This window comes from Pantherophis guttatus, chromosome 5, assembly GCF_059756535.1.
Source record: "Pantherophis guttatus breed Tessera chromosome 5, ASM5975653v1, whole genome shotgun sequence".
NCBI classification, from domain to species: domain Eukaryota; kingdom Metazoa; phylum Chordata; class Lepidosauria; order Squamata; family Colubridae; genus Pantherophis; species Pantherophis guttatus.
In genome coordinates, this window is record NC_142067.1 from 5214482 (window position 1) to 5237223 (window position 22742).

The following is a 22742-nucleotide window of genomic DNA, read 5'->3' on the forward strand; positions in this document are numbered from 1 at the left end:
CTCCAACTGGTCCAGAATGCGGCCGCGTGGGTAGTGACGGGAGCGATGTGGCGCTCCCATGTGACCCCCCTCCTGCGCGAGCTGCACTGGCTCCCAGTGGTCTTCCGGGTGCGCTTCAAGGTTTTGGTTACCACCTTTAGAGTGCTCCATGGCTTAGGACCTGGTTATTTGCGGGACCGCCTTCTGCTACCAATAGCCTCTCACCGACCAGTACGCTCCCATAGAGAGGGGCTCCTCCGGGTGCCGTCGGCCAAACAATGTCGACTGGCGGCCCCCAGAGGGAGAGCCTTCTCTGTGGGGGCACCTGCCATCTGGAACGCGCTCCCCCCGGAGATACGGAGGATCCAAGACTTAACGCATCTTCCGCCGCGCCCTAAAAACGTTTTTATTCCAACAGGCTGGTCTGGCCTAACTCTCCCTTTTAAATTGGGTTTTAAATGTTTTTAGATAAATTGGATGTCTTAAATTTGTTTTTTGAGCCTAAATTATTTAATCTGTTTTTAATAGTTTTTTAACTTTTGTATGTCTTTGTATTTTATCTTGGCTGTTCACTGCCCTGAGTCCTTCGGGAGTAGGGCGGTATACAAATATGATAAAATAAATAAATAAATAAATAAAACATGAAACTTAATGTGGCGAAAAGCAAAGTAGGCAGGAAAGACCAAAGCTAAAACGTCAGTCCAATTTCCCTAAGGATGGACTCCAGCACAGGTCCAAAAACTTGGAAGACAAAATCTCTGATCCTGGTGACTGACCCAGACTGGATTCTGTGATATTTATTGCATTTACAGCCTCAGATATACAGTAGTGGCCAAAATTGTAGAAACCTTTTGTGGAAAAGTGTATTCTCTAAAACTAGCTAATAACACCGCTTTTTTTTTTTTGGAGTAGTACCCTAAAATTATACATCAATGGAAAGATAATTTAATCAAGAATGTCATGCAATGACTTTTATAAGGTCCCAAAATATACTTGAGTCAGCAGAATGCCAAAGAGAGAGACTCAAGACGAGGCTTGCAAAAAAAAAAAACAGATTTTATTTATGGCCAAAAACAAAATACTGGGTGGGACTATATCCAGAACATGCAGTTACAATGCATGCGAGGAGATAGCCACACCTTGGGGAAGGCATGGCGTCCTTTTATACTCTCAGAGACGTCAGCTTAGTACCCAATTCTGGCCTCCTAATTTAGGTTTGTGTATTCCTTGTTGCCCTGCAAGGGGGAATAGAAACTTCCCAATTAGTTTTATCTTAAGAATTTCTTTGTTTACTCAATTGGCCACTTTGGCCCCCTGGCTCTGGAAAACAGGAGTTTATCCAGATCAAACATAAATTAGGGCTGAGGTGTAAATTATCCCTTTGTTGATGGCTGTAGTTTCAACTGAGATACGTACCATGCTTTTAGATAGCAGAGAAAGAAGATTGATATGAGTTCAGGTCAAATGGCAGGGACATACGTTTGACAAATACCAGATACATTACAGAGGCCTAATAACAGAATATGTTTGTTACAGGAGATACAAATATAAAGGCATAATATATGTGATACAAATACATATATATTGTATTACAGGAACCTAATGGTTACAGAATCTAGTATACCAGTATATCATATTCTAGTATTATTTATTATATCCTTATTATTGTTTCCCTTCACTTTTATGAAGGATTTGCTATTAGAATAGCAGTTACAGTATAAAGAAGAAAAGTTGAAACAAGTTGAAAAACGAGATCTGCAAAAATTAGAAAAACGAGATATACAAAAATGATCACCATGTTAGTTTATACTTAGTTGGGTAACCTTTAGCACGAATGACGGCCTTACAACGTCTTCCCATGGAGTGAACCAAGTCTTTGAGTTCTGCAGCTGTTCTCATGGGAAACCAAGATGGAATGATGGCATCTATTAACTGGGTTTGATTGCTGGGTCGCTTCTGACTAACCAGTTTCTTTAGTCGGCTCCATAGATTTTCCATTGGTTTAAGGTCTGGGCTATTCCCAGGCCATTCCAACAGTGGAATAGGATTATCTTGAAACTCCAAAAAAAAAAAAGTGGTGTTACTAGCCATCAAACCTCAAAAATACACTTTTCCCAAAAGGCTTCCACAATTTTGGCCACTACCGTATTTGTTTTTCAGACTTCGCTACATGCTCACATTTTTCCTTGGGTGCAGATTCCATTCCTCAACACCTCTCAAATGTTTTATTTCCACTAACAGCTTCTGCCACATATTCCCAGAGTGATCGGTGCCCTCCAAAAGGAAAACTCCAATTCGGCATCGCGATGTTTGGATCAGCTGGCCGAACTGATCCATTGCATGCTCTTCTGTTTCTCAGGATTTCCAGATCTCTACGAGCCTCTGGTGGAAGCGATAAAAGTAAGGCTGGTTTTTTTCCGTCCGCAACGAAGTCTTAAATTTTTTAGCAAACTTTGGCCTGGGTTAGAATCAGAGCCTTAGCTTCAAACCTTCCTTGGGCTTGGATAGGTTTAGTAAGGATGGTTATTTTAAAATTGTATTTATTTATTTGTACCTTGCCATTATTATTCTTACAAATAATTCGAGGCGGGGAGCATACCTGATACTCCTGCCGCCTCCTCTTTTCTCCAAAACAACAACCCTGTGAGGTTGGGCTGGGCTGAAGGAAAGTGATTGGCCTAAAATCACTTAGAAGGCTTTCATGCCTAAGGTGGGACTAGAACTCATCATCTTCTGGTTTGTAGACTGGTACCTTCACCACTAGGCCAAACTGACTCCCTAGTATTCATGATTATGCTTTTTGTCTGGACTACCTCGAAGGGCTAACTGATGGGCAGCACAGGTTTACAACATTTGCCCACATAATGCCAGCGTGCCCATCAGTTCGATAAAATGACCATAAAAAACAATGTTCTGCTAATTCTCTCTCTGTTTCCCCCTCTCCCTCCTTCTCTCTCTCTCTGTCCCTTTCTCTTTCTTTCTCTCCTCCCATCCTCTCCCTCTTTCTTTCTCCCTCTCTTTCTCCCATCCACCTTCTCTCTGTCTCCCTCTCTCTCTTTCCCCCTCTTTCTTTCCCTCCTCTCTCTCCCATCCCCTCTCCCTCTTTTCCTTTCCCTCACTCTCTGTCCTCCCACCCTCTCCCTTTCTTTCTCTTTCCTACCCACTCTTTCTCTCTCCCACATACCCACCACTCTCCCTCTTTCTCTCTCCCTCTCTCTCCTCCCACACTCTCCTTTTCTCTCCCACCCACTGACCTCGCTCTCTCCCTCCTACCCACCACTCTCCCTCTTTCTCGCTCCGTCTCTCTCCTCCCCCTCTCTCCTTTTCCCCCTCTCTTTTCCCCCTCTTCCTTCCCCCCTCTCCTCCCCCTCCCTGTCCCTCCCTTTCTCTCTCACCCACCCACCACTCTCCCTCTCTCTTTCTCCCTCTCTCTCCTCCGCCCCTCCCCCCTCCCCCCTCCATCTCCCTCTCTCCCTCTCTCTCCCACCCACCCACCACTCTCCCTCTCTCTTTTCTCCCTCTCTCTCCCCCCTCTCCCTCCCTCCCTCTCTCTCCCACCCGCTGACCTCACTCTCTCCCTCCCACCCACTCTCCCTCTTTCTCTCTCCCTCTCTCTCCTTTTCCCCCTCTCTCTTCCCCCACCCTCTCCCTCTCTTTCCCACCCACCCACCACTCTCCTGCTTTCTCCCTCTCTCTCCTCCCCCCACCCTCTCCCTCCCTCTCTTTCTCTCCCACCCACTGACCTCGCTCTCTCCCTCCCACCCACTCTCCCTCTTTCTCTCTCCCTCTCTCTCCTCCCACTCTCCTTTTCTCCCTCTCTCTTCCCCCTCTTCCTTTTCCCCCTCTCCTCCCCCTCCCTGTCCCTCCCTCTCTCTCTCCCACCCACCCACCACTCTCCCTCTCTCTTTCTCCCTCTCTCTCCTCCCCCCTCTCACTCCCCCTCTCCCTCTCTCTCTCCCCCACCCACCCACCCACCCACCACTCTCCCTCTCTCTTTCTCTCCCCTTCTCTTCTTGGAAGGCTCTCCCAATTCCTAACGAAGATCGCATTAAGCATCTGCTGGGGCAGAACGCATGGACCTCCCAGAAAAACGAGTTGGCCAACCTCTATCCTCGCTTGGCCTCCAAATCGGAAACCGGGAAGATTGGGTTAATTAACCTGGGGAACACCTGCTACATGAACAGCATCCTCCAAGCTCTCTTCATGGCCTCAGAGTAGGCAGCCCCCCCCTCCCGCTTCTGCCTCCCCTCACTCTGTGTTTGTATTTAGGGGTTTTAACGCATGCGGTCTCTCGCCCTCTGTCTAAACCAGGGGTCAGCAACCTGTGGCTCTGGAGCCGCATGTGGCTCTTTCACCCCTCTGCTGCGGCTCCCTGTCACTCAAAATATGCGTCACAATCGCCAATGTGCAACACCCTCTGGCACGCGATTTCTTGAGCTTTTCAACCCCCGGTAGGCCAACCATGGATAAATCCAAGAAAAGAAAAGTTTCAGAAGAAAACAGAACGTTTAATTCAACTACATATGCTAGTTTTGTGGCCGCTCAAGAAATAGTCAGGCACGGGAAGGGTTTTTGTGGCTCCCGGTGTTTTCTTTTCTGTGGGAAACGGGTCCAAATGGCTCTTTGAGTGTTTAAGGTTGCAAATCCCTGGTCTAAATATGCAAGGGAATGGGAGTTAGCTAGTCCTCGACTTGCGACCACAATGGAGCTCCAAATTTCCATTGCTTAAGCGAGACGTTCATGGAGTTTTGCCCCATTTTGCGACTTTTCTGGCCACAGTAAGCGTTAGCGACACCGTTGTTAAGTGAATCGCGCTTCCCCATTGACTTGCCGTGTAAAGGTCATCAAAAGCCTGGTGGCGCAGCAGACTAATAGCCTGTTATTAACATTCAGCTGCCTGCAATTACTGCTGGTTCGAATCTCTCCAAGGCTCAAGGTTGACTCAGCCTTCCATCCTTTCTAAGGTAGGTAAATTGAGGACCCAGATTGTGGGGGCAATAAACTGACTTTGTATAAATATACAAAAGGATGAAGGCTATTGCTGAGCACATTGTAAGCCGCCCTGAGTCTCCGGAGAAGGGCGGCATATAAATCAAATTAAAAAAAAAAAAAGGTGATCGCATGACCCCAGGACATTGCAACTGTCATCGATATAAATCAGTGGCCAAGCCTCTGAATTTCGACCATGTGACCAATGGGGATGCTTCAACGGTCGCAAGTATGGAAAAAAATGGCCGTAACTCACTTTTTTTCCAGTGCCGTTGTAACTTCCAACGGTTGCTGAACCAATGGTTATAAGTGGAGGACTACCTGTGTCCTTGTTAGAAGCATCTAATCCGAGCAGGTCCATCGTTGTGATGACCCGGGGTGTGGCACGAAAGCAACACAACCAGAGAACAGGTTTAACACCCCTTTATTGCTCCTACTGTGCCCCTAAACGTCCCCACATTTGCTACAAGTCCTGGAGCAAAGCTCTCGCATGCACCTTCAGAAGCCTCTGGCTGCGAGTAGTCCAGGGGTGGGCTGTTGGGGGTTCGCAGGGGTTCGGGAGAACCTCTAGCTACGATTCTGTGCAGTTCGGAGAACCCCCAAATCCCACTCCTAGCTGGCCCTGCCTGCCCCACACCTCCCAGGAGTCCCCACGTGGCCCATTTTGGATGCAGGTAAGTGCAGGGCGCGCGCGGAGGCTCAGGAAGGGCGAAAAATGGGCCTACCAGATGTTCAAGCTCCAGAGGGCCTCTGGAGCCTGGGGAGGCCGTTTTCGCCCTCCCGGAGGATCAAGGAAAGTCTCTGAAGCCAGGGGAGGGCAAAAATTCCCCCCCCGCCATGGTGCAGGAGGCCGACTAGGCCACGCCCACCATGGCCACGCTCACCCAGCAACCGGGCAGAGAACCCCTTGCTAAAATTTTGGAAGCCCACCCCGGGAGTAGCCCCGTAAGCAAAATTAGCCACACAGCAACCAGGGTCAGCAGTCTAGTAAGCCAGGTTAGCAAAACAGTAACCAGAGCAAGAAGTTCAGCAAAGCAGACGAACCGGGCAAACCCCACAAGACAGAGTACAGCAATCTCCAGGCGTCAGCAAGTGCACAGGAGGCCCCGCAGATTCAACGCTTGTTCCCGACAAATTCCTCTCCCACCGGCACCTCCTTACATCTCAGTCCCCAGGTGTGCCTTGTGAAGTGGGGGGTAGGGTACTCTCCTCCCTTGCAGCTGGCTCAGTCTGCGTTGTTCTCGCCTTCTCTCTTCTCTCCTTGTTCTAGGATCAGGAGGGAGTGGTCCTTGCTCTTCTCCTGAGCTCTGTCTCTCCTGCTCCTCCCTGTCTGCAGGCCTTACTAATTCAGAAAAGCCTTGCCTGGACTGACTCTGCCCTTCCCCAGTTTCCTCCAAGGCCAACTGAGCCACCTTCTCATTCTCTGCCAGTTCTTGTTCCAGCTCATCTTCCCTCACAGATTCAGACTCCGACAGGGGGCATGGCAATCGTTACGAAACGTAACAATAGCACTTTTGAGGATTTATCCTCGGAGTTGTAAGAATTAATCCACACATCTCAAGTTCTGGTTATTCGATCACTTTAGCCTAGCAGGACCAGCAAATTTGCTGAATTTGGAGACGGGCCTTTAGCGCAGCATCTGATAAAGATCAACTGAGTTGTATTCAGGAATGGGCAGTGGATTTTATAGCGATATGGAAGGAGTTTATTAACTGCCTTTTTCCAGATGTTCCTTGAAATTTACAGTCCGGCCTACAAAGTCTGGGATTTCCTGGTGGCGTTCCTTCCACATATTAACCAGCTTTCAACCTGCCTAGATTCCAAGCTCAAGCCAAAACAGGCCAACCTTGTTATTTGCTGAGCTGGAGTATTTAAATCATTTTAAATCAAGAAGACAAGAACTTATAACTGATTTATAGCAATAGCACTCAGACTTATATGCCGCTTCACAGTGCTTTATAGCCCTCTCTAAGCAGTTTGCAGAGTCAGCCTGTTGCCCCCAACAATCTTGAGTCCTCATTTTACCCACCTCGGAAGGACAGAAGGCTTGAGCCGGTCAGGATCGAACTCTTGACTGTGGGCAGAGTCAACCTGCAATACTGTATTCTAACCACTGGGCCACCACGGCTCTTGATGATAGATAGATAGAAAGATAGATAGATAGATAGATAGATAGACAGACAGACAGACAGACAGACAGACAGACAGACAGACAGACAGACAGACATTGAGAGAAAGACAGACAGCAATAGCAATAGGATTGAACTCCTGACTGTGGGCAGTCAACCTGCAATACTGTGTTCTAACCACTGCGCCACCATGGCTCTTGATGATAGATAGATAGAGAAATAGATAGAGAGATAGAGAGATAGAGATAGATAGAGAGATAGAGATAGAGATAGATCGAGATAGATCTAGATAGATAGATAGATAGATAGATAGAGAGAGAGAGAGAGAGATAGATCGAGATAGATAGAGATAGATAGATAGAGAGAGAGAGATAGAGACAGACAGACAGACAGACAGAAAGACAGACAGCAATAGCAATAGGATCGAACTCCTGAGTGTGGGCAGAGTCAACCTGCAATACTGTATTCTAACCACTGCGCCACCACGGGTGTTGATGAGAGATAGATAGATAGATAGATAGATAGATAGATAGATAGATAGATAAATAGATAGATAGAGAGATAGATAGAGAGATAGACAGACAGACAGACAGACAATAGCAATAGCAATAGCAATAGCAATAGGATCGAACTCCTGACTGTGGGCAGAGTCAGCCTGCAATACTGCATTCTAACCACTGCGCCACCAGGGTACTTGTAACAACCCAGGACAAAACTATGCTTGGCATTTTGCAATGAACAAAGCCACAACCTTCTGTACGGAAGGTTGAAGAACTAAATGTAATTATTTGGGGACAAAACCACCTCCGTTTAATTCAGCTTGTACTTTAGCTAAGGCCACCTGGAGGCCATTCAAGGATTGTAGAGGGTCATATAATGCCGTCCACGGCAGACCTATTATTTATATTTTCATAGTTTGGAACGAACTTTAAAGGAAGGGTGATTATGTGCCTACGGGTTCCATTCACCTGGGATCTGGGCTTAAGTAAATGGATTAACGGACGCTGGGATTTTGTAACAAGCTTCCCTTTTTAAATTTAAGGGGAAAATCTTTTCTTTTACAGTTTCAGGCGGACGGTGTTGAATTTAGCCGAGAACAACTCGCAGCCGCTGATGGCAAAATTACAATGGCTCTTTGCTTTTTTAGAGCACAGCCAGGTAATTAATTGAACATTTTTCTTAATTGTAGGGTGTTGCTTTTGGGGCCCCTAAGCTCCATGTTTATTTGAATAATGATTAGGGATGTGCTTCTCAACCTTCAAATCACAGAATTCCCCAATCAGCATGCCTGAGGCAGGATTAGAACTCACAGTGTCCTGGTGATTGACCCAAAATCACCCAGTCGGTTTTCATGCCTAAAGTGGGACTAGAACTCACCATCTCCTGGTGATTGGCCCAAAATCACCCAGCTAGCTTTCATGGCTAAGATGGCACTACAACTCACAGTCTCCTAGTTATCAGCCCAAAGTCATTCAGCTGGCTTTCATGGGTAAGCTGGCACTAGAACTCACAGTCTCCTAGTGATCAGCCCAAAGTCATCCAGCTAGCTTTCATGGCTAAGATGGCACTAGAACTCACAGTCTCCTGGTGATCGGCCCAAAGTCACCCAGCTGGTTTCGTTGGTAAGGTGGCACTAGAACTCACAGTCTCCTAGTGATCAGCCCAGAGGCACCCAGCTAGCTTTCATGGCTAAGATGACACTAGAATTCACAGTCTCCTGGTGATCAGCCCAAAGTCACCCAGCTGGCTTTCATGGGTAAGGTGGCACTAGAACTCATAGTGTCCTGGTGATTGACCCAAAATCACCCAGTCGGTTTTCATGCCTAAAGTGGGACTAGAACTCACCATCTCCTGATGATTGGCCCAAAATCACCCAGCTAGCTTTCATGGCTAAGATGGCACTACAACTCACAGTCTCCTAGTTATCAGCCCAAAGTCATTCAGCTGGCTTTCATGGGTAAGGTGGCACTAGAACTCACAGTCTCCTAGTGATCAGCTCAAAGTCATCCAGATAGCTTCCATGGCTAAGATGTCACTAGAACTCACAGTCTCCTGGTGATCGGCCCAAAGTCACCCAGCTGGTTTCGTTGGTAAGGTGGCACTAGAACTCACAGTCTCCTAGTGATCAGCCCAGAGGCACCCAGCTAGCTTTCATGGCTAAGATGACACTAGAATTCACAGTCTCCTGGTGATCAGCCCAAAGTCACCCAGCTGGCTTTCATGGGTAAGGTGGCACTAGAACTCACAGTGTCCTGGTGATTGACCCAAAATCACCCAGTCGGTTTTCATGCCTAAAGTGGGACTAGAACTCACCATCTCCTGATGATTGGCCCAAAATCACCCAGATAGCTTTCATGGCTAAGATGGCACTACAACTCACAGTCTCCTAGTTATCAGCCCAAAGTCATTCAGCTGGCTTTCATGGGTAAGCTGGCACTAGAACTCACAGTCTCCTAGTGATCAGCTCAAAGTCATCCAGATAGCTTCCATGGCTAAGATGTCACTAGAACTCACAGTCTCCTGGTGATCAGCCCAAAGTCACCCAGCTAGCTTTCATGGCTAAGATGGCACTACAACTCACAGTCTCTTAGTTATCAGCCCAAAGTCACCCAGCTGGCTTTCATGGGTAAGGTGGCACTAGAACTCACAGTCTCCTAGTGATCAGCCCAAAGTCATCCAGCTAGCTTTCATGGCTAAGATGGCACTAGAACTCACAGTCTCCTGGTGATTGGCCCAAAGTCACCCAGCTGGTTTCGTTGGTAAGGTGGCACTAGAACTCACAGTCTCCTAGTGATCAGCCCAAAGTCACCCAGCTAGCTTTCATGGCTAGGGTGGCACTAGAATTCACAGTCTCCTGGTGATCAGCCCAAAGTCACCTTCATGCCTAAGGTGGGACTAGAGCTCACCACCTCCTTGTTTCGAGGATGGCACCTTAACCACTACGTACAAAATTAAAATACACTCATGTATAAATTTAGCAGGTAAAAAAGAAAAAAAATCAATTCCAGTAACCTTAATGAAAAAAAGGCCCAGGTAAAATAGGACAGCCTGATATCTAAACTGCAGGTACCAAAACGCTTTCAATGCTTGTTTGTTTTTTTAATTCTCTGCTTTCTTCCCTTTCTGATATCTCTGTCAGCGGCCTGCGATTTCTCCTGAAAACTTCTTTTTGGCTTCGTGGCCCCCCTGGTTCACCCGAGGAGCCCAGCAAGATTGCTCGGAATATCTGAAATACCTGCTCGATCGGTAAAGTAGATTGAAAATGGTTTGAGAAAATGTGATTTGGATTATTTAACCCAGCGTTTTTTCAGCCTTAACCACTTTAAGATGAGTGGACTTCAAGTCCCAGAATTCTCCAGCCAGCCATGCTGGCTAGGGAATTCTGGGAGTTGAAGTCCACACATCTTAAAGAGGCCACCATTGAGAAACAATGGTTTAAGCCAGAGGTCTCCAACCTTGGCAACTTTAAGCCTGGAGGACTCCATCTCCCAGAATTCCCCGGCCAGCAAAGCAAAGCTGGCCAGGGAATTCTGGGAGTTGAAGTCCTCCAGGCTTAAAGTTGCCAAGGCTGGAGACCCTTGGTTTAAGTTGTCCAAGGCTGAGGTGAAATTACTTTGTCAAGAAAACAGGAGAGTTGGCAGCTATAATAAATTTAAAGGCTACGGGAATAATTACAATCATAAATAATTCAAGCCAGCAGTTATAAATATAAATAATTCAAACCAGCAGTTTATTCATTGATAATGCTGGCTTCCAAATTCAGAGGAGATTTAGATCTGGATTCACAATGGACGGTTTTTTTAAGAAGACAGTGAACAATCATTTGAGTCCAAGATGGTGTTCTTTTTTTTTAAAAAAAAAAACACATTTGTTCTGGCTTTAAAAGGAGAATTTCTATGCCTTAGTATCTCTTTGTTTTTCCCAAAGTCTTCATGAGGAAGAGCGAACAGGTAGAAGGATCTGTCAGAAGCTCAAGGCATGTTCCTTGGTGTCTCCTGTGGACAGACATCCCTCCGCCAGCAAAACCCTAGTGGAAGAAATGTTTGGGGGCAAAATTAAGACCAAGATCCGTTGTCTGAAGTGCCTACAGGTCTCCTCCAGAGAAGAAGCCTTCACTGATCTCTCCTTAGCGTTTCCCCCAGCTGATGGCCACCAGGCTGGATTTATCAGCAGTGCATTGATTGGATCTGGAGAAGAAACAGGTCCTAAGATCTCTCGGTCAAGGATCCAGACTCAAAGCAAGCTAAAGGATTTGCCAACTAGGTCAGGGATCTTGAGGGACCCTGAGGAGAATCCTTCTAAAAGCCCACCTATGGAAGCCGTTGGGTCAAAATTTGAAGAGACCTCTCTCCCCTTGACATCTGAACGAGACGTTGTTGAAGTGAAGCCCGTCAAAAAATCTGACCTGGCTTTACACAAGCAAGTTTCTGGTTGTCGGGCCTCCAGATCTGTTCCGGATTTGATAAATTATTTCTTATCACCTGAGATGCTGACCGCCGAGAACAGGTACCACTGTGAGAACTGTGCCTCCCTTCAAGATGCTGAGAAGTTGACCGAGCTGACGGAGGGACCTCACTACCTCATCCTCACCCTGTTGAGGTTCTCCTTCGACCTCGGAACGATGAGAAGGAAGAAGATCCTTGACAACGTCTCGGTCCCATTGATACTGAAGCTGCCGGTCCTGGTGTCTTCTTCTGACCAAGCGAGGACGTCAGGATGGACTTCGTCCTGCAAGGACTTCTCTTCGGTAGTGTACGATCTCTGTAGCGTGGTGGTCCATTCTGGGGTCTCCTCAGAAAGCGGCCATTACTACTGCTATGCCAGGGAATGTGAGGATCCGGCCACTGAGAGCCTTTGTAAGGACAACACTTGGAACATGGCTTCAACGAAGCCTACGGATGTCGAGATCCAGTGGTACATCTTTAACGACACCAGGGTTTTCTTCTCATCCTTTGAATCTGTGAGCAACGTGACCTCATTCCTGCCGAAGGACACGGCTTACCTTCTGTTCTACAGACAAAGAGCGAGGCAGGCCACAAATGGAGCTGGTCCAGAACCCAGCTGGACAAATGGAAGCTTACATTCTCCGGATAAAAACTTGATGGACGCCATCTCGAAAGATAACATCTTATTCTTGCAGGTAATATGGTTTCCCACCATCATCGACTCATTTCTTTTGGGGTCCCCCCCCAGTTAAAAGTCTGTAAAGATTCCCAATCATCCAGGTCATGGTTGTCCCAAAGGTGCTTTTTCTGGAGTTTTCAACTAGACTTTTCTTGTTTTTTCTTTTGAAGACATTTTGCTTCTCAACCAAGAAGCTTCTTCAGCTCTGACTGGATGGTGGGGAATGGAAGGATTGATACTCTTTGCAGACAGCTGGTCATTTGCATCCTTTTAGCAGGTCGTTGAGGCTACTTGGAGGTTTATCTGTGTCCTCAGGGTCACCCAAGTGGTGCTACAGGACTAAAATGGCCTATAGTCTGCCATTTTTTCCTCTGGAAATCCATTCCTATTCCCTCACCATTCCAAGAGTCTTCATCCCAAATTGTATTGCTAAAAGTCTATGTGTCAGCGCTTCGACGCTGGCATAGAGAGCAGAAGGGAGAGAGAGATAAGCTCTGAACTTTTGCCTGCTAAATCCCTTTGAAGTCGGGTTGTTGTGGAAATGAAGGGGGGAGACATTCCTGGGAAATGACGAGACAAGAAGTCTGAAGAATGACTTGGAAGATAGCCAATGAGAAGCAGAGATTTGGGGATCACAAGGGGAGGGATTGGGGGGCAAAAGGTCAGTCTTGTCCTCATCGAGTCATGATCCGGTGGCTGTGCTCAATTAAAGAAAAGATTTCCTTAAAGATTGGCAGTTTGGAAATTCATTTATTTTGAGATAGCATCGAAGTCTGACACTATGCAGATTCTCAGTCATCCAGGTCATGGTTGTCCCAAAGGAGGCAAGTGGATTTGTTGTCCCCAATTCGGGTCTGAGCCTGGTGCCAAAGCCAGTGATGGACACCAGGCATGAGGTGCAGGTTATCTGATTGCTTTTTATTGGAGTACTCCAAGGAAAAGGGCTCCTGGCCAAAATGCCAAGAGAGCCAAGAACAAAGGATTAAGAAAGCTTTATACATTTTCACTAAAAGAGAAGGCGGGACAAGGCGAGATAATAAGAAATATCATCTAATAAACATTTTAGTAATAATTCTACAAATTGTTCTATTGGTCTCTAGCTGTCCCTATTCCTAAGTCTTTTGCTAATGAATGCCCCAGGAGTTATCTAATAGACATTTTATTGGCTGCAGGCCATCTCTATTCCTAATTTTTAGCTGAGGCCTGCAAGTTGTCTAACTCTTGTTACTTTGATCAGCTTTCTAACTACCCAGAATTGTTACAAGATTTACACATGCGTATTTTCTGTAGATAAGCATTCTTTGTTCTTGCCAGACACACTCCGACAATTACAGGCTTCTTGATTTACTTTCAAGCGTGTGCCATGACCTGGCTTTATTTTAGCATACATGTCATTGGCATCCTTCAGTCTCAAGAGACTGTGGTATCGTGCTCTGGAAAGAGATCCTATAACAGCATCTGGTGTGACTAAAAAGGCCAATTCGAGAGTGGCAATCCCTTCCACACTGAGGGCAGATACATTCTGTCCCCTGCCCAGCTCCCAGATTTTGCTGGATCTGGGACTGCCTCTTTGCCTCAGCCTGCCAAACAAGTGTCTCTTCGAATTGGAGAAGGCCATGCTGTGTCTTTAGCCTCCAGGCTGAACGATCGGAGGCCAAGATTTCCCAGTTGTTAATGTCCATTCCCAGGGCCTTTAGGTCCCTCTTGCAGATATCCTTATATCGCAGCTGTGGTCTCCCTCTAAGGCGCTTTCCCTGCACTAATTCTCCATACAGGAGATCTTTCGGAATCCGACCATCAGCCATTCTCACGACATGCCCCAGCCAGCATAGACGTCGCTGTTTCAGAAGTGTACACATGCTAGAAATTCCAGCACATTCCAAGACTGCGCTATTTGGAACTGTGTCCTGCCAGGTGATGCCAAGAATACGTTGGAGACAGCGCATATGAAAGGTGTCCAACTTTCTCTCCTGCCGTGCATAAAGGGTCCAAGACTCACTGCAGTACAAGAGTGTGCTCAGGACGCAGGCTCTATAGACCTGGATCTTTGTATGTTCCTGTTCTGTCCTCGTACCCCACACGCACCCACACAGACGGCCCGGAGTTAATAAGCCACATGACAAAACTCTTTGATGATAAAGCTGGCAGCAACCAAGTGGCTAGCTGCCAATTCAGACTTTACTCGCACAAAACAAAGATTAGACTGCCAGCATTCCGATAAAACAGGCAGAGTGTCAACAATACAAGGATTAATCCAAATGCAGTCCGATAAAGCAGGCAAAGTCCAGTAACGCAGAGATCATGGAGTATTTCCAGTTTTTGCTCGTCACAAACTGAACCGGCCACCACACCCCCTTTTATACCCTGTGGGGTGTGGTCCAGTGACTCAGCTAATCTCTGGCACGCCTTCCCTTCTGCTGTGCACGCTTCTCCCTGCGCCTCTGTCGAGGGTCCAGCCAGCACTTATCTTCTTCATCGCTGTCCACCTGTGGCTGCAGGGACGTGCTTGGCTCTGAGCCTATCGTTTGGCTTTCGGTGTCCTCCGGAGGCATTGCCAGAGAGGAGGGTCCTGGAGAGGGAGACCTTGCCAACTCCTCCCCCTCACTCTCAGAGTCTGCATTTGTCGATAGCCCAGGCTCAGGCAACGGAGCCACAACAGTTCCGTCAGCTTCTTATTAAGCCATATTCGCTTTGTAAGTCTGGAAAATGTGGTGGCCGCTTTACCAATACGATTATTTAGCAGACAGTCCATCAGACTTCCTTGTTTTTTTTTCTTTTGAAGACGTTTCGCTTCTCATCCAAGAAGCTTCTTCAGCTTCCATTCCCCGCTATCCATTCCCTACTATCCTGTCAGAGTTGAAGAAGCTTCTTGGATGAGAAGCGAAACATCTTCAAAAGAAAAAACAAGGAAGTCCAGTTGCCTCCAGAAAAAAAGCACCATTGGGGCTTCCTTCCCAGTTAGGTTCCCCCCCCCCCTATTTCATTAACTGGAGATTTATGTGCTTGCTTGAGCTGGGTTTTGTGTGTGGATGTGTTGATGTGTATACGTATGTGTGTGTAGTTTTTGTCTGGGTGTGTCTCTTTTTTTTTCATCCACAGGAACAAGAAAAGCAAGCCAGAAGTAGAAAGGTTTACATTTCGGCTTTGCCGAAATCTTCCGTTTGGTGGAAAGATCTTGACAGAGATGACCACGAGGATGATGAAGGTGCCTCAGGGGGTTGCAGCCATGACCCTGGTGGAGGTGGATCGGGGTCCTTCCATGGACTGGTCTTTTAGCCCTTGTGCCCAAAGCAGATGGTTAATCCTTCAACCATCAAATATGGGATTCCTTCACCTTGACCTTGTGGCCTTGGAAGTCTAACCAGGATTGGAGGGAGAGAACGATCATAGTTTATTCTTCCTCCGAACTATGGAAAACGATGTTCTCTGGAGCAACCATGACCAGGGTGACCTCAACCTGTCATAAAAGTGCACTTCCTGGAAGTAGGAGAAAGAAGGTGCCACGGCTTCAACTTTTGAGGCCCTACCAAGTCGCCATCTTGATGAAGTGTCCTCACTGAAGGGTGGGCCAATGTTTATTGTGACCTCCTTAATGCAGGGTTGGGCAATTAATTTTCTCAAGGGGCCACATGACAAACTAGGACTTCATGGAGGGCTGAACCCATAGGGCTGTTGAAGATGTGTAGGCATGTACGCACAGACGTACGGACGTTAATGCTATTCTCCAAAACCCCTGAAGGCAGGACAAGAAGCAATGGATGGGAACTAATCAAGGAGAGAAGCAACCTAGAACTGAGGAGAAATTTCCTGACAAGTAGAACAATTAATCCGTGGAAGAACTTGCCTCCAGAAGTTGTGCTCCTTCAGAAGTTCTGCTCCATCCCTGGAGGTTTTGACTGGACAACCATATGTCTGGAATGGCATACGGTCTCCTACTTCAGCAGGGGGTAGGACTAGAAGACCTCCAAGGTCCCTTCCAACTCTGTTATTCTCTTGAAGTCCACCCATCTTAAAAGTTGCTGAAGTCGATAAACACCGCAACGAGCCATAAATTGTGCTTTACGAGACCTACTTAGATTCCATATGGACGAAGTGAAAAACCAGACAAATTCTAATTCTTCGCAAAAGGGAAGATAGGCTGAGAAACTGTGATATGTTCTATCTGCATATTTGTCTATAGGTTCACACATCATCCTAAACCAGAATATTTTAAAAGCATGGTTAGTGAGAACAATTAATCTGGACCATCGTTTGTCTAAAATGGTATAGGGCCGTGATGGCGAACCTGTGGCACGCGTGCCAGAGGTGCCATGCAGAGCCCTCTCTGTGTACACGCGTGCCATCCCCAGCTGCTCTTCTGGTTTCCATTTTTGGGGGCTTTTCCGGCCCATTTCCAGGCTCAGAAAATGGCCTGTTTTTTGGGCGTTTTCAGGGCGATTTTTTGGGCGTTTTCAGGGCAAGTTTTGGGCCAAAAACGGCCAGAAAATGGACCCCAAACAGGCATGCGGCCCAGAAAATGGCCCCCCAAACAGGCATGCGTGCGCCGGCCAGCTGGCACATGTGTGCACAATCCGGTTTGGGCACTCAGTGCCGAAAAGTTTCGCCATCACTGGTATAGGGCTGTGATGGCGAACCTATGGCACGGGTGCCACAGGTGGCACACGGAACCGGATCAGTTTCGTTGCCGTAGCTAAGCTCCAGCCCACATGTGTGCGCCGGCCAGCTGATTTTTGGGTCTTTCGGTCCTACCAGAAGTTGGGAAATGGGCTGTTTCCGGCCTCCGGAGGGCCTCCGGGGGGATGGGGAAGGCTGTTTTTGCCCTCCCCAGGCTCCTAGAAAGCCCCTGGAGCCTGGGGAGGGTGAAAAACGGGCCTACCGGGCCCACTGTGCCATCATGTGCTAAAAGTGGAGGTGGGGCACATGCGCAGGGGTGGGGCGCATTGAATTATGGGTGTGGGCACACACATGGGCGCCCTCGCCACGCTCCCCCCGCTTTTGGCACGCGACGGCAAAAAGGTTCGCCATCCCTGGTATAGGGTCTCCTGCTTGAGCAGGGGTTGGACTAGAAGTCCTCTAAAGTCCCTTCCAACTCTGTTTATTCTGTTAAGATTCTGTTAAATTGAGGGGAAAAAAAATAGCTGCCTTCAAAATAAAAACAATCCATACAGCCCGGACAGGGACAGACAAAGGGCCTCAGATGTGGCCTGAGGGCCATAAAATACTCAGGTCTGTTTTTTAGTTGGTAAATTCTTTGTCTTATGACTCTGGATACAAATTTTAATCCGCAGCGCAAGGAAATGTCTTAACTTCCCAAAGCAAAATTGTGAGAAAGGAGAGAGAATTTTTATTTTTATTTTATTTTTTTTGGTAACTGGCCTGATAACAATTACTCAGTGGGATGGCTTCCCTCCAGACATTGTGGGTTGCTCCATCACTGGAGGTTTTTTTTTAAGAAAAATTGGACAACCGTTAGGCTGAAACAGCAGAGGGTCTCCTGTTTGAACGGCATTGAGGGGGGTGGACTAGAAGACCTCCGAGGTCCCTTCCCACTCCGTTATTCTGTTAATTGCTTTTCCAAGGAAAATAATGTCAGGAGCCTGGTGGTGCAGTGGACTAAACTACTGTTAAAGTAGTGTTTAGCTGCCAGCTGCCTGCAATTACTGCGAGTTCAAATCTCACCAGGCTCGAGGTTGACTCAGCCTTCCATCCTTCCGAGGTAGGTAAAATGAGGACCCGGATTGTGGGGGCAATAAGCTGACTTTGTATAAAACAGAACACCGCTTAGGAGGGCCCAAAAGCCCTACTAAGCAGATATATACAAAAGTATGAAGGCTATTGCTTAAAAGCATTGTAAGCCGCCCTGAGTCTCCGGAGAAGGGCGGCATATAAATCGAACTAATAATAAATAAATAATTTGTGAGGTAGATATGGTTAAGAAGAAAGCTTAGCAAAGATTCTAATTATATGTATAATAACGATACCATCAAAGCCTCTCTGAATTTTTCCGCTCTCTGTTAAAAGAATTAAGGAGAAATTTCCTTGCAATGACAGCAATTACTCAGTGGGATGCTTGCCTTGTGGGATGCTTCATCGCTGGAGTTTTTTAACAAAAGACCGGATAATCACCTCTCTGAAATGGTAAAGGGTTTTCTGCTTGGGCAGGGTCCCCCCCCCCCACGATCTACAGTCGTGGCCAAAATTGTAGAAACCTTTTGGGAAAAGTGTATTTTCTAAAACTAGCTAATAACGCTGCTTTTTTTTGGGAATAGTACTACAAAATTATATATCAATGGAAAGATACTTTAATCAAGAATGTCATGCAATGACTTCGATGAAGGGTTTGCTATTAGAATAGCAGTGACAGTATAAAGAAGAAAAGGGAAACACGTAGAAAATACGAGCCATACAAAAATGATCATCCTAGAAAAAACGAGACATGCAAAAATGATCCCCATGTCAGTTAATCCTTAGTTTATTTATTTATTCATTTTATTAGTCATATTTCTATGCCGCCCACTCTCCGAGGACTCTGGGCGGCTTACACCAAAGACAGTATACTAAATAGCATATTGCCCCCCAACAATCTGGGTCCTCATTTTACCCACCTCGGAAGGATGGAAGGCTGAGTCAACCTTGAGCCGGTGAGATTTGATCCGCTGATCTGCTGAACTAGCAGTCAGCTGAAGTAGCTGCAGTACTGCACTCTAACCACTGCGTTAGTTGGGTCACCTTTAGCATGAATTTCGGCCTTACAACGTCTTCCCTTGGAGTGAACTAAGTCTTTTAGTTGTGCGGCTGTTCTAATGCGAAACCAAGATGGAATGATGGCTTCTATTAACTGGGTTTGATTGCTGGGTCGCTTCTGACTAACCAGTTTCTTTAGTCAGCTCCATAGATTTTCCATTGGGTTAAGGTCTGGGCTATTCCCAGCAGTGGAATAGGATTATCTTGAAACTCCCCCCAAAAAAGTGATGCTATTAGACATCAAACCTCAAAAATACACTTTTCCCAAAAGGTTTCCACAATTTTGGCCACTACTGTAAAATAATTCTTACACTTCCTTCTATCTCTGGACTACATGCTCACTTCTCCCAAGCCCTTAAAAACTTTCCTATCCTTTTCTCAAGCTATCTTTAAATTCCTTCCCAAGCAGGATCTTTGGGATAAGGTGATCTGGAGGTTTGTTCATTTAATTATGGTGGGCAGCTATGGATCCCCCAGAGTTCCATATTTAATCGTACTAACATCTTCATTTAATGACCCAGTGATCCTTTGCGTGGTAGAGTCTGGGCAACTGAATGGAGCCAGAAGAGTGTCACCTGTCACCTGTCACCTGTCACCAATGCGGAGTTTTGTTCAGCAGATATATATTCTCATTGTGCCCAGAGAGAGAGAGAAATATCTGCCTCTACCTAGGATCGAACTCACAGCCTCCTGATGGTGAGGCAAGAGCGCCACCTCTAGGCCACTGCAATATTTAATCGTACTATGATAAACTAATTTAAGTGATTGGTCTCTGCTTTTCCTTTTCTGAACCGGATATCAAAGAAATTAGATTCGATAAATCTTTCTCAAATATCTAAGCTGCCTTTGTCACCTCTTAGGATACCATTAAGGCCTCTTTCCCACAGAACTCACTGCTACCAAGAGGCAGAAGTGATGTCCCTTTTTTAACAGCTTCATCCAAAGAGAAATATACAGGCAGTCCTCAACTTATGACTGCAATTGAGCCCAACATTTATGTTGCTAAGCGAGACAGTTGTCAATTGTGGTCGTACGTTGAGTACTTAAAAAGGTTTAAACACTCAAAACTTCCCCAGTTTACTGTCGTCCAATAAACAAGTGTTGTGAGGTCATTTTCTCCAGTTTTACAGGCTGGATGTTATTATATAACAGGTATATCTACTTACAACAGGTCTGTGACTGCCTGAAGTTACAACGGCACTGGAAAAAGTGACTTAGGACCGTTTTCGCACTTACGATCCTTGAAGCCTCCCCAGCGTCACGCGATTTACATTAATTTTGGATTAATTTTGGAAATTTCACGTTTATGACAGCTCCAGTGTCTCGGAGTCACACGATTCCCTTTTGCGACCTTCTGACAAACAAAGTCAGTGGGGAAACCAGATTTGCTTAACAACCATGTTATTAACTCAACAATTGCAGTGATTCACTTAACAAATGTGGCAAGGAAAGTCTTAACATGGGGCAACACTCACTTAACAAATTTCTCCTTTAACAACATAAATTCTGGGCTCAATTGTGGTCCTAAATTGAGGACTACGTGTAGTTGGGGTCAAATGATCCAGATAGAAGAAGTCTGATATATACATTTTATTCAAAACCATCCATGGATTTGCTTATCATTTGTCCTCTTAACTCTGCTCCAAGAAATCTCTACTTTTTGCACCTTAATTTCAACATTGAATAAATACACCAATAAATACACGAACAAGTTGTAAATAATCCAGATCTTGATTTATTGGCTGGCTAATTGATTGAACTTCTGCAAAATGGAAGGTACATGCCTCGGTAGGTCAAAAATCCAGGTGCCTCTTGGTTTATTTTGCTGTGGTGGCGCAGCGGTTAAAGTGCAGTATTGCAGGCTATTTCTGCTGACTGACTGCAATTTGGCAGTTCGAATCTCACCAGGTTCAAGGTTGACTCAGCCTTCCGTCCTTCCGAGGTCGGTAAAATGAGGACCAAATTGTTGGGGGCGATAGGCTGACTCTTTAAACTGCTTAGAGAGGGCTGTAAAAGCATTGTGAAGCCGTATCTAAGTCTGTTATTGCTATTTAAGAAGGAAGGAAGGAAGGAAGGAAGGAAGGAAGGAAGGAAGGAAGGAAGGAAGGAAGGAAGGAAGGAAAAAGAAAGGAAGGAAGAAAGAAAAGAAAGAAAGAAAGATTAGAAAGAAAGAAAGAAAGAAAGAAAGAAAGAAAGAAAGAAAAAAAGAAAAAAAGAAAAAAAAAGAAAAAGGAAGGAACTGTGGTAGCATAGTGGTTAGAATGCAGTACTGCAAGATAATTGAGCTCATTGCCAGGAGTTCGATCCTGACTAGCTCAAGGTTGACTCAACCTTCCATCCTTCCGAGGTCAGTAAAATAAGGACCTAGATTGTTGGGGGCAATATGCCATTGCTATCCTTCCCTCCCTCCCTCCCTCCCTCCCCTCCTCTCTTATTCCCTTTCTCATTCTCCTTCCTGGTGGCATAGTGGTTAGAATGCAGTATTGCAGGTTGACTCTGCCCACTGCCAGGAGTTCGATCCTGACCGGCTCAAGGTTGACTCAGCCTTCCATCCTTCCGAGGTCGGTAAAATGAGGACCCAGATTGTTAGGGGCAGAATGCTAACTCTGTAAACCACTTAAGAGAGGGCTGGAAAGCACTGTGAAGCGGTATCTAAGTCTAAAGTGCTATTGCTATTAAGCATCAAGATTTCTTTGGCGGTTCTTTAGGCGTCTGATCGAAGTTCGTTCACTTTTAGAAGACGCAGCTTGTAAGAAGAAGATTCTGCTATTATGCGAGTAAAATATCTGGGCTTTCAGAAGATGTGGGAGGCTACACCTCTGTTGCATGTCATATAGATAATCCTCAATTTACAACACTCCTTTGAGTGACCCTGCAAAGTTGCAAGGGCACTGAAAAAAGTGACTCCTGATTGTTTTTCACACTTACGACCGTTGCGTCATCATGTGGTGTGGGGTTTCCTGCCTAGGCAAGGGGTTGGACTAGAAGACCTCCAAGGTCCCTTCCAACTCTTTGTTATTCTATTTCTACTCTATCTCCATAGTCACATGATCAAAATTTGGACGCTCGGCACCTGACTCATATTTATGACGGTTGCAATATCCCGGGGTCACGTGATCACTCTTTATGACCTTCTGACAAGCAAAGTCAATGGAGAAGCCAGTCATAAGTCCCTTGTTTCAGTGCCGTTGTAACTTCGAACGGTCACTAAACGAATGGTTGTAAGTCAAGGATGACCTGTATATAGTATTAGGAATAAGAGTTCAGGATAGCACTCAAAAAAGACAGTTTTCACCAACCCATTGACCTCCTTCGTCTACAAATATAAGCCGGAGTAGAAAATATATAGTCCTCCACTTACAACAGTTCACTTAGTAACCATTCAGAGTTGCGACGACAGTGAAGAAAGGGACTTACGATCATTTTTCACACTTACAACCAGCGCAGCCTCTCCACGGTCATGTGATTTACATTCGGATGCTTGATAACTGACTCACATTTATGACGATCATGGAGCCCCGGGGGTCACATGATCCTCCTTTTGCGACATTCCGACAAGCAAGGTCAACGGGGAAAGCCAGATTCAGTTAATAACCACGTGGCTAACTTAATTGCAGCGATTCCCTTAACAGCTGCGGCGAGAAAAGTCGTAAAAAGGGGGCCAAACTCGCTTAACAAAATGTCTCACTTCAGCCACATAAATTTCGGGCTCCGTTGTGGTCGTAAACCGAGGACTACCTGGTATTCTACCATCTGCTCTTACAGGGTGGTCGTCAG

General features: G+C 46.2%; 1 protein-coding gene across 1 annotated transcript in view; it reads left to right on the top strand.

The window, feature by feature from the left end:
- USP35 (ubiquitin specific peptidase 35) overlaps positions 1-16270 on the top strand; it is a 39245-nt gene extending 22975 nt beyond the window's left edge. Inside the window, exons 6-11 of the mRNA XM_034408273.3 lie at positions 2221-2379; positions 4000-4193; positions 8162-8255; positions 10237-10343; positions 11025-12237; positions 15321-16270. Coding sequence (XP_034264164.3) covers positions 2221-2379; positions 4000-4193; positions 8162-8255; positions 10237-10343; positions 11025-12237; positions 15321-15497 — 1944 coding nt within the window. The 3' untranslated portion in view covers positions 15498-16270. The remainder of the gene's footprint in view (positions 1-2220; positions 2380-3999; positions 4194-8161; positions 8256-10236; positions 10344-11024; positions 12238-15320) is intronic.
- Positions 16271-22742: the final 6472 nt, after the last annotated feature.